Source organism: Microcaecilia unicolor, chromosome 5, assembly GCF_901765095.1.
Source record: "Microcaecilia unicolor chromosome 5, aMicUni1.1, whole genome shotgun sequence".
NCBI lineage: Eukaryota > Metazoa > Chordata > Amphibia > Gymnophiona > Siphonopidae > Microcaecilia > Microcaecilia unicolor.
The window spans coordinates 84,376,614-84,393,720 of NC_044035.1; the positions used below are offsets into that span (position 1 = coordinate 84,376,614).

The following is a 17,107-nucleotide window of genomic DNA, read 5'->3' on the forward strand; positions in this document are numbered from 1 at the left end:
TTGTGGGTAGTGGGTTTTGGGGGGCTCAGCACACAAGTTAAGGGAGCTATGTACCTGGGAGCATTAAGTCCACTGCAGTGCCCCCTAGGGTGCCCGGTTGGTGTCCTGGCATGTCATGGGAACCAGTGCACTGCAAATGCTGGCTCCTCCCACCTCCAAATGGCTTGCATTTGGATATTTTTGACATGGATATCTTTGGTTTCAAAAATCGCCGAAAGTCAGAAACATCCATGTCTAGGGACGTCCAAATTTAAGGATTTGGACGTCTCTGACAGTATTTTTGAAACGAAAGATGGACATCCATCTTTTTTCAAAAATACGGTTTTCCCCGTCCCTGGAAGCCATGCTGAAGGAAAGGATAGTGAATTTCCTGGAAACCAATAAGTTGCAGGATCCGAGACAACATGGTTTCACCAAAGGGAAATCGTGCCAAACGAATCTCATTGAATTCTTTGACTGGGTGACGGGAGAATTAAATCAAGGACGTGCTATGGACGTCATCTACTTAGATTTCAGCAAGGCTTTTGACACGGTTCCCCACAGGAGGCTCTTAAATAAACTAGACAGCCTGAAGATAGGACCCAAAGTGGTGAACTGGATTAGGAACTGGTTGACGGACAGACGCCAGAGGGTGGTAGTAAATGGAGTTCGCTCGGAGGAAGGAAAGGTGAGTAGTGGAGTGCCTCAGGGATCGGTGCTGGGGCCCATTCTGTTCAATATATTTGTAAGTGACATTGCCGAGGGGTTACAAGGTAAGGTTTGCCTTTTTGCGGATGACACCAAGATTTCCAACAGAGTGGACACCCCGGAGGGTGTGGAAAACATGAAAAAAGATCTGAAGAAGCTAGAAGAATGGTCTAAGGTTTGGCAATTAAAATTCAATGCGAAGAAATGTAAAGTGATGCACTTGGGGAGGAGAAATCCAAGGGAGACGTATGTGTTAGGCGGGGAGAGTCTGATAGGCACGGAAGGGGAGAGGGATCTTGGGGGTGATAGTATCTGAGGACCTGAAGGCGACGAAACAGTGCGACAAGGCGGTGGCAGTAGCTAGAGATTGCTAGGCTGTATAGAGAAAGGATGGACCAGCAGAAGAAAGGAGGTTTTAATGCCCCTGTATAAGACGTTGGTGAGGCCCCACCTGGAGTATTGTGTTCAGTTTTGGAGGCCGTATCTTGCGAAGGATGTTAAAAAAATGGAAGCCGTGCAAAGAAAAGCTACGAGGATGGTATGGGATTTACGTTCCAAGACGTATAAAGAAAGGCTTGCTGACCTGAACATGTACACCCTGGAGGAAAGGAGGAACAGGGGTGATATGATACAGACGTTCAAATATTTGAAAGGTATTAATCCGCAAACGCACCTTTTCCGGAGATGGGAAGGCGGTAGAACGAGAGGACATGAAATGAGATTGAAGGGGGGCAGACTCAGGAAAGATGTCAGGAAGTATTTTTTTCACGGAGAGGGTGGTGGACGCTTGGAATGCCCTCCCGCGGGAGGTGGTGGAGATGAAACACGGTAACGGAGTTCAAACATGCGTGGGATAGCATAGAGGAATCCTGTGCAGAGGGAATAGATCCTCAGAAGCTTAGCTGAAATTGGGTGGCGGAGCAGTTGAGGGGAAGAGGGGTGGTGGTTGGGAGGCGAGGATAGGGGTGGGCAGACTTATACGGTCTGTACCAGAGCCGGTGATGGGAGGCGGGACTGGTGGCTGGGAGGCGGGAAATACTGCTGGGCAGACTTATATGGTCTGTGCCCTGAAAAGGACAGGTACAAATTCAAGGTAAGGTATACACATATGAGTTTGTCATGGGCAGACTGGATGGACCATGCAGGTCTTTATCTGCCGTCATCTACTATGTTACTATGTTACTATGTTACTATGATTTGGACGTTTCGCAAGGATATCCAAATTTCAACTTGGACATTTCTTTCGAAAATGCCCCTCCACTACACCTTTTTACTAAAGCTTAGCATGTGCCAACAGACATTAGCGTGCTCTAAATGCTGCATATCATATTTTGTACATATGGGCCATGTGCTATTTAGTGTCTGTTAGTGCATGCTAAGTTTTAGTAAAAAGGCCCCTAATTTAGTGACCAAAGGGCCTTGCAAAACTAAAGATGAAAGCTTAGGGCCCTGTTTACTAAGTCATGCTGTAGGCACGGTAGCATTTTTACCGCATGCTAAAAATTAGCACGTGCTAATGCTAGAGACTCCCATATATTCCTATGGGTGTCTCTAGCATTAGCTTGCGCTAAAAATGCTAGCGCACCTTAGTAAACAGGGCCTTGGTATTTTAGTGCTAATCCACTGACAGTAAGCTCAAGACTAAGAATCTGATTAAAAGTAATCATTCTTTGGTTAAACATCTCCCAAAATGGAAGATTCTGATGCCGGCACTGCACTTGACATTCCATGAGCAGATGGTAGCCAGTACAAATGGAGACGCTCTCCAGACTTGTAGCCCTGCCAAGAGCAGTGAAGGAAATTCACATACATTGTTTTTTATAAGATTGGACCACAGATGTTATTCATTTGGACAAATGCATTGAAGTTCACCATCTGTTATGCCACACATTCCTAACACTAAAGTGCATTATTGTCTGCAATGAGATACCCTACAGTTTAGATACAATTTAGGCTGGATTCAGTAAATGGCACCCAAAGTTAGACACCAGGAAGATCCATGCTAAGAGTGGAGGAGTGGCCTAGTGGAGTGGAGGAGTGGCCTAGTGGTTAGAGCACCAGTCTTGCAATCTAGAGGTGGCCAGTTCAAATCCCATTGCTGCTCCTTGTGATCTTGGGCAAGACACTTAACCCTCCATTGCCTGAGGTACAAACTTAGATTGTGAGCCCTCCTGGGACAGAGAAATATCCAGTGTACCCGAATGTAACTCACCTTGAGCTACTACTGAAAAAGGTGTGAGCAAAAAATAAAAATAAGATAGCATTCTATAAAATTTGCTCTGCACAGAGCATCCTTTATAGCTTAGCATGGATTTCACACCTAACTTTGGGCACCAGCCCTGGCTGCCATCTAGCATCTCCTCCCTTACTTCCTCAACCCTGCTCCCCAAGCCTACCTTCTTTTTTGTTCTTTTCAAAAGTCAGTAACAGCAGCGATTCCCATATGCTGCTCTGCCACCGGCACCAGCTTCTTCTCTGTTCTGCGGCCCACCTCCGAGGAAACAGGAAGTTACATCAGAAAGGTGGGCCACAGTACAGAGAAGAAGCCGGTGCCAGCAGCATAGCGTATGAGAATTGCTGCTGCTGCCTGAGGCCCCCACCTGAGTTGATCTAATGGTAGGGCCAACACTGGCACCAGCATTTATGCCTGGCAAAACCTGATGTAAATACTGGCACCCAATTTCCAGCAATTTGGCGCATAAATCATGATATTCTATAACATCACACCTAATCTCTTGGATTGCTCCCTGATTCACCCATGCCCCTCCCATGGCTACACCCCTTTGTGGTTGCACACTATAAAATTTAGGCATGGATTTTATAGAATAGTGCCTAGAGCAGAGGCACACGTACCTCCAAATTATTGCCAATTGACCTCAATTATTGATTGCTGGTGCCCTATTAACTAATTAATTTGCATGCATCTGCCCTCGGTGTCCAAAACTGTGTGCCCAACTTTGGGTGACATATAGAATCTGGGGGTATGTGACTAAGACAGATGTAGCAGGCTGCCAAATCACTATGTCACTGCGTTGCAGAAGAGCATTCTTGTCCCTGCTTGTGAAAACAGATGTCAATCAAAGTAGGTGGCAACATTCAGAGATTCTGATCCAATAGAATTCAACTTTGAGCTTTTGGAAGGAAGTATAAAACCCAAGTACATATCTTTCCTCTCCTAGAGGGAGTCCGGCTAAGAAGGATGAAGACCTCAAGACCCTTCACTGGCTCCCTATCCGTTTCGCAATCCTGTTCAAACTTCTTCTACTAACCTATAAATGTACTCACTCTGCTGCTCCCCAGTATCTCTCCACACTCGTCCTTCCCTACACCCCTACACTCCGCTCCATGGATAAATCCTTCTTATCTGTTCCCTTCTCCACTACTGCCAACTCCAGACTTCGTGCCTTCTGTCTCGCTGCACCCTACGCCTGGAATAAACTTCCTGAGCCCCTATGTCTTGCCCCATCCTTGGCCACCTTTTAGACTGAAAGCCCACCTCTTTAACATTGCTTTTGACTCGTAATCACTTGTAACCACTCGCCTCCACCTACCCTCCTCTGTTCCTTCCCGTTCACATTAATTGATTTGATTTGCTTACTTTATTTATTTTTTGTCTATTAGATTGAAAGCTCTTTGAGCAGGGACTGTCTTTCTTCTATGTTTGTGCAGCGCTGCGTATGCCTTGTAGCGCTATAGAAATGCTAAATAGTAGTAGTAGTAGTAGGAGCAGAAAGAGGGGAATGCCCCAGGAGCTCACCAGTGTCTTAACACCCTGCTCAAAGAATTAAGGGAGGAGTAGGAGAAATAATATAGGGACTGCTAATCAGTTAATCAGCTGTTCCCTGTAGCCTCAAGGAAGAGACTGAAGTTTTCCTATGTTGTATTGAACTGTTCAGAGAGGTCAGTCTGAGTCGCAGCTGGCCCTTTGAGTAGGGTTACCATATGGCTCCAGAAAAAGGAGGAAACATTGATCCTGTCCGGGGTTTGCTTCCATTGAAAACAATGGAAGTAAAAACCAGACTGGCTCAATCTGTCTTCCTTTTTCTGGAGCCATATGGTAACCCTACCTTTGAGGCACAGAATGCCCTAAGGCAGAGGGTCGAGTCAAAATGGAGACTGGATCTTAAACCCTAGTCAGAGAAGAGCAAAGGTTGAAACTGCTGACATCTGTTAAGTCCCAAATGGAGAAGGAACTAAAGGCTGAAAGCAGTGGAATCAATGAGTGCCAACTTCCTATTGGTATCAGGGGGTAATTCACCTGCTAAGGGGTTTATCCTTAACCTGTTCACAAGGCAAGCTTCGAACACTCAGGGGACCTATAACGTCTGAAGGAGAGTTAACTACCATGACTACTGGTATAAGAGTACACTCACCCCACTAGGAGAGAGACTAGAGACTCAGTAATTCATCTAAGGTAACTAACCTGAGAAGAAAAGGTGTACTGAATATCTAGGAGAGACTTGGAATTTTCTTATTCAAGAGTAAGGGGCTCTATCTACCACCTACTAGACCTATAAAATATGCTGGAGTTGGAAGTGTGTGAAGTTTCTCCAAGGAGAACTTTTAATGTTTCTTTGAGGAAGAGTTATAATCAGTATTGCAACCAATTAACTCTAATCCTGTGGAGAATTTGCTTTATATATTTTATCACAGTTATACTGTATGTACTTGTTAAATACTGGAGTTCCCTTTAAAAGGGACTTTTTTTTTCTTAAAGGCACTCTGGTCTCTGGAATTCTTATCATTTTTTGTACTGATTTTTATTTGCCTTTTTGTTGTTAGTATCATATAGTGGTGTAACCAAACCTGCTATTTTCGGTGGGCCCAGAGTTAAATCGGGTGGGCCCTTTTGACCCTGACTTCTTACCCCTCATAGCTCAGAAACTCCCCTGCCCTTTCCAAATCCCCCCTCTCAAAATATATATATAAAGTTCAGGGGTTTTTTTAAACCTTCCCCTCTGACCCCTTCTCCATCTAATATATCTCTCTCTTACCTCCCACCCCTCTGCCCCGATCCCAACATATCTGCATCTCTCCCCTCCCCCATGGATCAGCAACTCCCCCTCTTTCTGACACCCTTCTCCCCATCCCTCTCCATTGTACCTCTGAGGCATCCCTGGCAGCAGCAGTGACTCATATTCACTGCCTGTGGTGGCCCTGCAGGCTTCTCTCTGCCATGTCTCACCACTGAGGAAACAGGAAGTCACAAGGGCAGGATGCAGCAGAGGAAAGCCTGTGGGGCCAACACAGGCAGCGAATACGAATTGCTGCTGCTGGTGATGCCTCAGAGGAACACCAGGGAGGGATGGGGTGGGGTGTTCAGATAGAAGAGCAGATGATGGGCCACCAACAGAGGAGAGGGAGAGAGGGGAGTGAGGCACCACAACTGGGTGGGCCCGAGGCGCAAATGGGTGGACCTGTTTCTACTCAGGCCTACCTATAGCTACACCACTGCTATAATAAGCTCACTAACTAGGGAGGGATCCCTTTAAAGTTTGTGGGCCACGATTTAAAGGTAAAAGAAATGGAGATGTATATTTGGCCATAGACTCACCTCAACGGTGAATTTCAGCCCTAACCAGCTAGAGGTCCACTACACAAACTTTGTACTGCTTTTGTCCTTTCTAATAAGATGCCCATCCTCCTACTTATACAGTGCAGTATGTAAAGTTATCTCCCTTAAAACACTAGGAAATGTTAATCAAAGCAAATAACAATGCTAGATGGGGAAATATATGCATTCTCTCTCAATATTCTAAAATCTGACTCTGCTTCTTAACAGCTGAACGTGAAATTGTCCGTGATATTAAGGAGAAACTGTGTTATGTGGCTTTGGACTTTGAAAATGAAATGGCCACTGCTGCCTCCTCCTCTTCTCTTGAAAAGAGTTATGAACTTCCCGATGGTCAAGTGATTACCATTGGTAATGAACGTTTCCGCTGTCCAGAAACCCTCTTTCAACCCTCCTTTATTGGTGAGTCTGCTTTTGGCTTTTTTTTTTAAAGGAAGCTTCAGTGTATGTGCTTGAAACTACAGTACTGTTATCTAAAGTGGAGCCGCTTTTCTCCTCCCTTTCCCAATGTGTACAAATAATTATAGCACTTTTGCAGAGTAAGGATGTGCTGTTTATACAAGTAGCAGCTGCTGGGTAGCTTGCAGTTTGTGAGCTAATTTTCAAAGGGAAACTTTCTTTGAAAATCTGGGAGCCAGTAGGGACCACATGTACAAAAAAGTATGCAGGAGGACTTCCTAAGGAAATCGTTGCATGTATTTTCCCTTCCCTACTCAAATCCTGTCCTTGTCAGCTGTGGTAGTGAAACCACACAAGCACGTTTAGGCACCGAGGGGAGGGTAACTTTCAGCCTGGGCAATTTACCCACATAACTCCTTTCCACCCAGGCATGTTCATTGGAAATTGCTCTCAATATGTGCTGCTTTGTATTAATTTATCTGTTCACAGTGGGAACAAATAATCCTTTTTGGTCCAGGGGATCAGAACAAAATCAGATACTGTGCTCTAGCAGAGCCTTAAACATCCACACATACTGCAGCTGAGGTGCTCTGTATAAGAGGCTTGGGAAGGCTAAGCCTCCCCGGCCCCAACCATTACCTTCCCCTCCTCCCTCACACTTTCACCTTCACTGCTGTTGCTGCTGCTATTTCTCTACATAGGTTTCAGGAAGGCCTTGGATAAAAAGTGATCCTATAGTGACACTGTGGGCTGTGGGGGGTAGCTGGGTTGGAACAGCACCTACTACTGCCCTGAGACCATCCCATGTTTGTGATGGCAGAGGGGACTGCCTGAGAGCAGGCAGACAGTTAAACCAAAGCAGAACACAGCAGGCGAAATCAAATGAGTAGGAAAGAAATAGTCAAGAAAATGAACAAATTAGAATGAGATGATCTCCCTTTGATGTTAAAGTTATTAACTGATCGCCTCTCACTGCACATCTTCACGTCCGATGCACTTGTACCCCTTGTGGTTCTAATCCTAAATGTTCTCACCATTTCTTCTCTACAATTTGTCTCATGGCCCACACCGGCCTGCTGTGCCCTTTGTGGGTTTAGCCTTCTGCCCTCATCAACCTGTTACACTGAGTGTCAGTCAATCTCTTTTGCAACTAGGAATCAAGTTTATAGCATTTTAGTCTCCATCGCATGCCTCAACCTTTTATTTTCATCTTTTTATTTGGCAAGGGGGAGGGTGAGGGTAACCACTTCTTTTTGGGCTTTTAATTCTGTAATTTTCAAACCAGTCCTCAAGACACCTACAACCAGTTGGGTTTTCAGAATATCCACAATGAATATGCATGAGATAGATTTTCATACATGGAGGCAGTGTTAAAACCAGGGGCGTATCTGCGTGGGGCCTCAGTGGCCTGGGCCCCCGCAGATTTTGCCCTGGACCCCCCTACCGCTGCCAACCCTCCCCCTCCGTTGCTCGCCTACCTTCGCTGGCGGGGGACCCCAACCCCCGCCAGCCGAGGTCCGCGTCCTCCTGCCGCTGCCGGCTGCCTTTAAAAGAATTCCGTCAGCTGGCGGGGGACCCCCAACCCCCGCCAGCCAAGCCGAGGTCCTTTCATTTTTCCACTGAAGCTGGCGCCGAAAGTTTCTTTTGAGTCTGACGTCGCTGCACGTTGTACGTGCAGGACATCAGACTCAGAAACAGAATGGCATGGCATGGCATGGTTGGGGAATGGGCATTCCTGCATTATCCAACTAGTGTGTCCTGATTAACATGCAGTGCTAACTGGATAAAGCAGGGTTAATTTTCTTTAAATTAGTCATCTTATTTTCTAACTCCTCTTACTCTCTTACCTATCTATATGTTCCATCTTTGCTTATACCCTACACTGTCAATGAAAATATTCTATTACATATTGTGTTGACATTGCAAGTGGTAAACTATTCAGGCTTATTTTTGAAAGAGAAGGGCGCCCATCTTCCGACACAAATCGGAAGATGGGTGTCCTCTCAGGGTCGCCCAAATCGGCATAATCAAAAGTCAATTTTGGGCGTCCTCAACTGCTTCCCGTCACGGGGATGACCAAAGTTCACGGTGGTGTGTCGGCACCATAGCGAAGGTGGGACTGGGGCATGATTAAGAGATGGGCGTCCTCAGCCGATAATGGAAAAAAGAAGAGCATACCTGACAAACACTTGGCCGACTTTACTTGGTCCATTTTTTTCTTGCGACCAAGCCGTGAAAAGGTGCCCGAACTGACCAGATGACCACCTGAGGGAATCAGGGATGACCTCCCCTTACTCTCCCAGTGGTCACCAACCCCCTCCCACCCAAAAACAAAACTTAAAAAAAATCTTTTTGCCAGCCTCTATGCCAGCCTCAAATGTCATACCCAGCTCCATGACAGCAGTATGCAGGTCCCTGGAGCAGTTTTAGTGGATGCAGTGCACTTCAGGCAGGCAGACCCAGGCCCATCCCCCCCTACTTGTTACACTTGTGCTGGTAAATGTGAGCCCTCCAAAACCCACCTGAAACCCACTGTACCCACATGTAGGTGCCCCCTTCACCCCTTAGGGCTATGGTAGTGTTGTACAGTTGTGTGTAGTGGGTTTTGGGGGGGCTCAGCACCCAAGGTAAGGGAGCTTTGCACCTGGGAGCAATTTGTGAAGTCCACTACAGTGCCCGGTTGGTGTCCTGGCATGTCAGGGGGACCAGTGCACTATGAATTCTGGCTCCTCCCATGACCAAAGGGCTTGGATTTGGTCATTTTTGAGATGGGCGTCCTCGGTTTCCATTATGGCCAAAAACCGGGGACGACCATCTCTACATTTAGGTCGACCATCTCTAAGATCGACCTAAATGTTGAGATTTGGGCATCCCCGACTGTATTATCAAAACGAAAGATCGATGGCCATCTTGTTTCGATAATACGGGTTTCCACGCCCCTTCATGGGGCCGTCCTACGAGGATGCCCGCATGAAAACTTGGGCGCCCCATTCGATTATGCCCCTCCACGCCATACTTTGCATTGTTATTTGAATATTTTTACTGCTGTAATTGTCTATTGCTCGTGTTTGATTTATCCTTACACCACCTTGAGTGAATTCTTTCAAAAAGGCGGTAATTAAGTAAGTAAATAAATAACACAGGTGTACTTGCACCTTCCAAATAGGACGCAGGAAGTTCTCCTGCATTAATTTTTTGTAGGTTCCTTGAACTAATAGGAACATTAGTGCACAACCTACAAAAAACAAAATAGAAATGCTCTAAAAAGTGCCATGTTAAATCTGGATTTAGCGTGTGGGAAAATCCCACGTTACAGTGCACTAAGCCCAGATTTTAGCATGCTTTAGTAAAAGTGCTCCTTTTTTAACTACTTCACCATTAATATTAATTCTCTATCTTTACTTACAGGTATGGAATCTGCTGGTATTCATGAAACCACGTACAACAGCATTATGAAGTGCGACATTGATATCAGAAAGGACCTTTATGCTAATAATGTGCTATCTGGTGGCACCACTATGTACCCGGGCATTGCGGACCGGATGCAGAAGGAAATCACTGCTCTGGCCCCAAGTACTATGAAAATCAAGGTATGATCACGTGATTTTTTTTATTCACTGAACAATGATCAATAACCATTCCTCTTGCTAACAGAAAACAAGCTGTAACCAAGGTATATGTAATGTCCTGAGCAAATTACAGGAAGCTTTGGTTTTTAGCATCCTTTTGTTCTTCTATTACATTCTTCCCAACAATTGCATCATAGAATCTGGCTTCCCAGCTGACAGATATGAAAAGAGAAATCTGCTACAATCATTGTTCCCGCTAAGCAGCTGGAAACTTCACTGGAGACTTCTGCCCTGTGAGGTGGTGCTAAAATATCATGCTTGCCATCATGAGAGATGGGCAGGTCTTGGCACCACCTCTACTAGCATGAATGCCAGCAGAGGACTCCTACACAGCTTCCAGCTGCTGAGCAGGAACATTGTCTAGAAGGCTTAACCCTCTGATGCTGGTACTCTACCATAAGTACATAAGTATTGCCATACTGAGACAGACTGAAGGTTCATCAAGCCCAGCATCCTGTTTTCAACAGTGGCCCAATCCAGGTTACAAGTACCTGGCAAGATCCCAAAACAGTACAATACATTTTATGCTGCTTACCCTAGAAATAAGGAGTGGATTTCCCCCATTTTAATAATGGCTTACGGACTTTTCTTTTAGGAAGCTAGCCAAACCTTTTTTAAACCCCGCTAATCTAACTGCTTTTACTACAATTTCCACTATTCGAGCAACCAACTAAGGTACCACTACTACTTCTTCTCCTTATCATTTCTATAGCACTACTAGACATGCGCAACACTGTTCACAAAACATGTAAGAGATAATCCTTGCTCGACAGTGCTTACAATATATTCAAGACAGACAGACAAATAGGTCAAATGAGAGATGATGGAGTTCTATTTATCATGGGAATGATTTAAAACCAGTGAGACAGATTTGCATGGCTGTCACCTCCATTATATGCAAATCTCTCTCATGCATATTTATTATGAAAAATCAGAAGACTAATTCAATAATATAATTTCCTATAATGTACATTCTTCTACTCATTCTCACTGTTTAAAAGCATATCAACTTTATTAAACAATAATATTAAAAGCAAATCACAACTCAAACCTACACCCACTCTCTGCAGTGATTATGTCCATATGAAATGCCCAAATGTCAATGTAATTCTTCTTCACAAGGTGCTCCTTTGCTGCCGGAAAAATCCTAAGTAATTCCAAAAAAATCAACTTTCTCCAAATTCTCAAAGTTTAACTAGTCGTTAGTTCATAATAGCGCTCACTTGAAGCTTGAAAGTTGTAGTCCGGTATGCAGCTGAGGAAAACCTCACACTGCGTAAGAGATCTTCGGGTATCACATAAAATCTTCATCCATACTCAAACACCTTTGTAAAACACCTCAAGATATCTTGAGGTCTCTTAACTCTCTTTTGGTCTCAATTTCTTGAGGTCTCTTAATTCTCTTTTGGTCTCAACACTGGCCATGTTTCATTCATACTTCTTCAGGAGACCATACTAAAACATATAATAAACAGCATTATGACTATCCTACAAACATACCAAAATATAGGAAAAATTCCTTTAAAACTTTACATTTCATACCTTCCTTAGCCTCTCACTTCGGTTAGACATACCCCATGGTACTCATTAGCAGTGTGCACCTCTGCCCCACTTTCACAAACCTAAGACAAAGAGTGACTCCCTCCCAAACCTATTTATAGCGTCATCAACAATGTCCAATCAACCTCTTTATTTAACCCATTAGGCTCAACCGTGTTCCAGCTATAAATCAATCTCTGTTCCTTCAAAATATTTAGCTCTGTTTATATATTTAAGGATGCATATTTATTAGGGATTTTCTGAAAACCTCACTAGCTGGTGGTCCCCCAGGACAGGTTTGAGAACCACTGACTTAATTAACATGAGTACTTGACAGGTAAATAAGGGGTGAATAAAGAGTTAAAAGTAGCCTCAAAAAGTGGACTTTTATCCTGAATCTGAATATAGCTAGAGACGGAGCATGACATCCCGACTCAGGAAGTCTATTCCAGGTGACTGGTGCAGCAAGATGGAAGGAACGGAGTCTGAAGTTGGCAGTGGAGAAGAAGGGGGTGACTTACCTGATGAGCTTAGGGAGAGAGATAAGAGAGGAGAGATACTAAGAAGCTGCAGAATGAATGCACTTGCAAGTCTGCAAACGGAGTTGAACTGTATACAGAAAAGGATAGGGGTCACCATGGAGATAACTTTCCATCCTGGCTTGTATGAGGAAAGGTATCTTTCTGGAAGCAAGAGCCCAGCATCTCTCCCAAACACACTACTTCCATCTACACTGCCGAGTCACAAGATTGGCCTTTCATCTGTTAGTTTTTATTGACAGTTTTTTGAAGAGCAAGTTTTAAAGTGAAATACACAGTATATAGGCATTTGTAATTCATGCCACCTTAAGTGTGTATTGTACTTCAGTCCACTTTTTTTTTATATAATCATTGCATCAGTCTTCCTTTTGAATAAATATTTGCAAAGATGCATTATTCCACTGTATAGATATTTAGAATTGTGCATTCATATGCAATAACAGATACCAGTATATACTATTTTTTTCCATACTGTGCTGGACCTTTTCTGAAACAGATTTGGTTTAACACATGACTTTCTATATAAACTATGTTCAGTCTCAGACTACAGCAGAGCCAGACTGAAAAGGGAGTTGACAGAGGAAAACACAGTAAGAGAATTTAAGAAAGCATGTTCTTATTCAAGTTTCAAAGTGGAAAATGAAGGCCGGCTGGACAGACCACTGGTTCAACCAATCAAATTTATTTCTTAAAAGCAATATTAAGACTCAACACAGCAACCGTGTTTCAGCATACAAGATGCCTGCTTCAAAGAGTCTTTTTCCTTTATGAGCCGCTCCCATAGAACTACAGCAGCATGGGCTGACTGTGGCACAATCCCTGCATCCGAAGAAACATCTGCTTGCTTCTCTGTCTACTTCCAAGGAACTCCCTATAAACAGGCAAAGCAGAAGGCATGCCTGTTTATTCTTGTTGCACAAACCCAGCCCCTTTAGGTTGTAGCATCAGTCTGGACTGTGCGGGCTGATATCACTGTTCTACATTTTTGGTGCAGATGTGGTCCTCCTGACCCCAAATGAAAATTTTAGGGCCCCATTCGCGGTCACAACCTACAGTTTGGGAACCACAGTTATACATAGGAGCCAGCTAGTTCTTTTTCCTCAGCTGGAGTTATTATTTCTCACTGTTAGAGAGGGTTCAGTACTCAAGTAGATATCAAAAGGGGTTACTTTACATGTGTCTGTTTTTAGGGCTGCATTTCGATTATAACTTTGCGATTAAAGGTATGTCCCCCGCCCCAGCTCCTTGTGATTCTGGTGAAATCACTTAATCCTCCATTGCCCAGAGTCCCACAGAGCTGCAGTGGGATAAAATAAGTAAATAACATAACTTTATTCACGATTACAAATTTAGTAATGAAAAAATAAGAAATACAAAATATAAATTGAAAAATTACAAATTTAAGGGCTTCTTTTACAAAGCTGCACAACTGGTTCTTGGTGTGGCAAATGAGAGGGAGCCCATTCTGTTCCTATGGGTTTCCTCTCATTTGTCACGTGGGAAATGCTAGCACGGCTTCGTAAAAGAAGCCCTAAATAATCTAAAACAGCATGCAGAATAGCTATAAACAGCCTTTCAGTTTTAACAGTCTACTTCAAAAAGGCAAGCTTATTTTTAAGATCTTTGGCACATGTAACTTTTGTGCTTCTTTTTATTACAACAGATCATTGCGCCTCCTGAACGGAAGTACTCTGTCTGGATTGGTGGATCCATCCTTGCTTCCCTGTCTACCTTCCAGCAGATGTGGATCAGCAAGCCGGAATATGATGAAGCTGGTCCATCCATCGTTCACCGCAAATGCTTTTAAACGTCCGTATATTTTATGTATATTTACATTTCAGCATATAACTGTGAATGTACGTAACAGTACTTTCCAAAAATTTCATTCCAAAATTAGTAGTAGCTCTAATTGGATACAATGTATTTTTAAATAAATAAAGCTTAAATATGCTACCAATATGGTAACTTATTTATTTAGCCAAATGGAACCCTTTTGTGTCATTCTGTTTGAAAAGATATACCTGCTATTCCTGACCTGTAATGGAGTACATATGGCTAGGAATGAGTCTCTCTATCTCTCCCCCCACCCCCACACACACACCCTCTTTACCCAGTCTCTCTCTCTCTCAAAACACAGTAAGGGGAGGTGGCGTCTGCCAACACTACTACTACTACTACTATTTAGCATTTCTATAGCGCTACAAGGCGTATGCAGCGCTGCACAAACATAGAAGAAAGACAGTCCCTGCTCAAAGAGCTTACAATCTAATAGACAAAAAAAAAAAAAAGTAATCAAATCAATTAATGTGAACGGGAAGGAAGAGAGGAAGATAGGTGGAGGCGAGTGGTTACAAGTGGTTACGAGTCAAAAGCAATGTTAAAGAGGTGGGCTTTCAGTCTAGATTTAAAGGTGGCCAAGGATGGGGCAAGACGTAGGGGCTCAGGAAGTTTATTCCAGGCGTAGGGTGCAGCGAGACAGAAGGCGTGAAGTCTGGAGTTGGCAGTAGTGGAGAAGGGAACAGATAAGAAGGATTTATCCATGGAGCGGAGTGCACGGGAAGGGGTGTAGGGAAGGACGAGTGTGGAGAGATACTGGGGAGCAGCAGAGTGAGTACATTTATAGGTTAGTAAAAGAAGTTTGAACAGGATACGAAAACGGATAGGGAGCCAGTGAAGCGACTTGAGGAGAGGGGTGGTATGAGTAAAGCGACCCTGGCGGAAGACGAGACGGGCAGCAGAGTTTTGAACCGACTGGAGAGGGGAGAGGTGACTAAGTGGGAGGCCAGCAAGAAGCAGATTGCAGTAGTCTAAACGAGAGGTGACAAGGGTGTGGATGAGGGTTTTGGTAGAATGCTCGGAAAGAAAGGGGCGGATTTTACGGATGTTGTAAAGAAAGAAACGACAGGTCTTGGCAATCTGCTGGATATGAGCAGAGAAGGAGAGAGAAGAGTCAAAGATGACCCCAAGGTTTCGAGCTGAGGAGACAGGGAGAATGAGAGAGCCATCAACAGAAATAGAAAACGGGGGGAGCGGGGAGGTGGGTTTGGGGGGGAAAATGAGAAGCTCGGTTTTGGTCATATTTAATTTCAGGTGGCGTTGAGACATCCAGACAGCAATGTCAGACAAGCACGCTGAAACTTTGGTTTGGATGCAAGGTGAGATATCAGGGGTAGAAAGGTAGATTTGGGAGTCATCAGCATAGAGATGGCAGGAAAAACCATGGGATGAGATTAATGAACCAAGGGAAGAATTGTAGATAGAAAAGAGGAGGGGACCAAGAACAGAACCCTGAGGTACGCCGACACCTAAGGTTGTGTCAACTTTATGGTCTTCTACTCAGGATGGGGAATGATTGTGTATTTGTATTGGGTTAGACTGATGATGGATTGTTTGTTTTGTTTATTTCATCTTCATAACCTTCTTTTCCTAGAAGTCAGTTAAGATGCAATATAAAAATCAGAGTACATGATGGCAGAAAAAGACTAATTACTTCAATTCTATCTCCCTACTTAGTTTGACCAGAATGACAAGAATAGGCAAGAATAACCCAGCTTCCAATCAAGCAGTGTGACCTCTTGTAAAATATTTCTTTTTATTCAAGACGGTTCTCATCTTGCTCTTCTGTAGTCCTTTGCAATGGATGGATGAGTGTGCAAGATCCTCTGTTTAGTTTACCACCAGCAAAAACAGAAACAAGAGTCCGCACTCCGCACAGAGCAAGCAAACAAAGAAAAACTGCGGCATTGACGAGAAAGGTAGGAAATCTTTATAATCCTGCCTTTCTCATCAACTCCATTGTTTTTCTTTGTTAGTCACTTCTTCCTCTTTAACATCAGCAAAATTCGCCCTTTCCTCTCTGAACACACCACACGAACTCTCGTCCACGCTCTCATTACCTCTCGCCTGGACTACTGCAACTTACTCCTCACCAGCCTCCCACTTAGCCATCTATCCCCCCTTCAATCTGTTCAGAACTCTGCTGCACGTCTCATATTCCGCCAGAACCGATATACTCATATCACCCCTCTCCTCAGGTCACTTCACTGGCTTCCGATCAGATACCACATTCAATTCAAGCTTCTCCTTCTGCTGCTTCAGTCTGCTGCCCCTCACTATCTTTCTACCCTCATCTCCCCTTACGTTCCCGCCCGTAACCTCCGTTCACAGGATAAATCCCTCCTCTCAGTACCCTTCTCCACCACCGCCAACTCCAGGCTCCGCTCATTCTGCCTCGCCTCACCCTATGCTTGGAACAACCTTCCTGAACCCTTACGCCAAGCCCCCTCCCTGCCCGTCTTCAAGTCTTTGCTTAAAGCCCACCTCTTCAATGCTGCGTTCGGCACCTAACCCTTACCGTACAGTGAATCCAGACTGCCCCAATTTGACTGCCCCTATCGGACCGACCGTTCACTTGTCTATTAGATTGTAAGCTCTTTGAGCAGGTACTGTCTCTCTTTGTTAAATTGTACAGCGCTGCGTAACCCTAGTAGCGCTCTAGAAATGTTAAGTAGTAGTAGTAGTTAGTTTACCAGCAGCACCTTGTCAACCACAAAACTTACAATAATCTAAATACAATAATCTAAATAGCTACCGCTGCTTTTTATTCCCTCAAATTTCCCTTCAAATACCTAATTGACTATTAGAACAACCATTCTGTGTTTCTAGATCCCACTCAACTTAAAGCTTTTTTTAGGGTTCCTTTTACCAAGTGGCGGTAAAAGTGGCCTTGTGGTAGCATTGGT

At 44.2% G+C, this 17,107-nt stretch overlaps 1 protein-coding gene across 1 annotated transcript in view; it reads left to right on the forward strand.

The window, feature by feature from the left end:
• ACTA2 (actin alpha 2, smooth muscle) overlaps positions 1-14,322 on the forward strand; it is a 38,758-nt gene extending 24,436 nt beyond the window's left edge. Inside the window, exons 7-9 of the mRNA XM_030203063.1 lie at positions 6,470-6,661; positions 10,067-10,248; positions 14,029-14,322. Coding sequence (XP_030058923.1) covers positions 6,470-6,661; positions 10,067-10,248; positions 14,029-14,172 — 518 coding nt within the window. The 3' untranslated portion in view covers positions 14,173-14,322. The remainder of the gene's footprint in view (positions 1-6,469; positions 6,662-10,066; positions 10,249-14,028) is intronic.
• Positions 14,323-17,107: the final 2,785 nt, after the last annotated feature.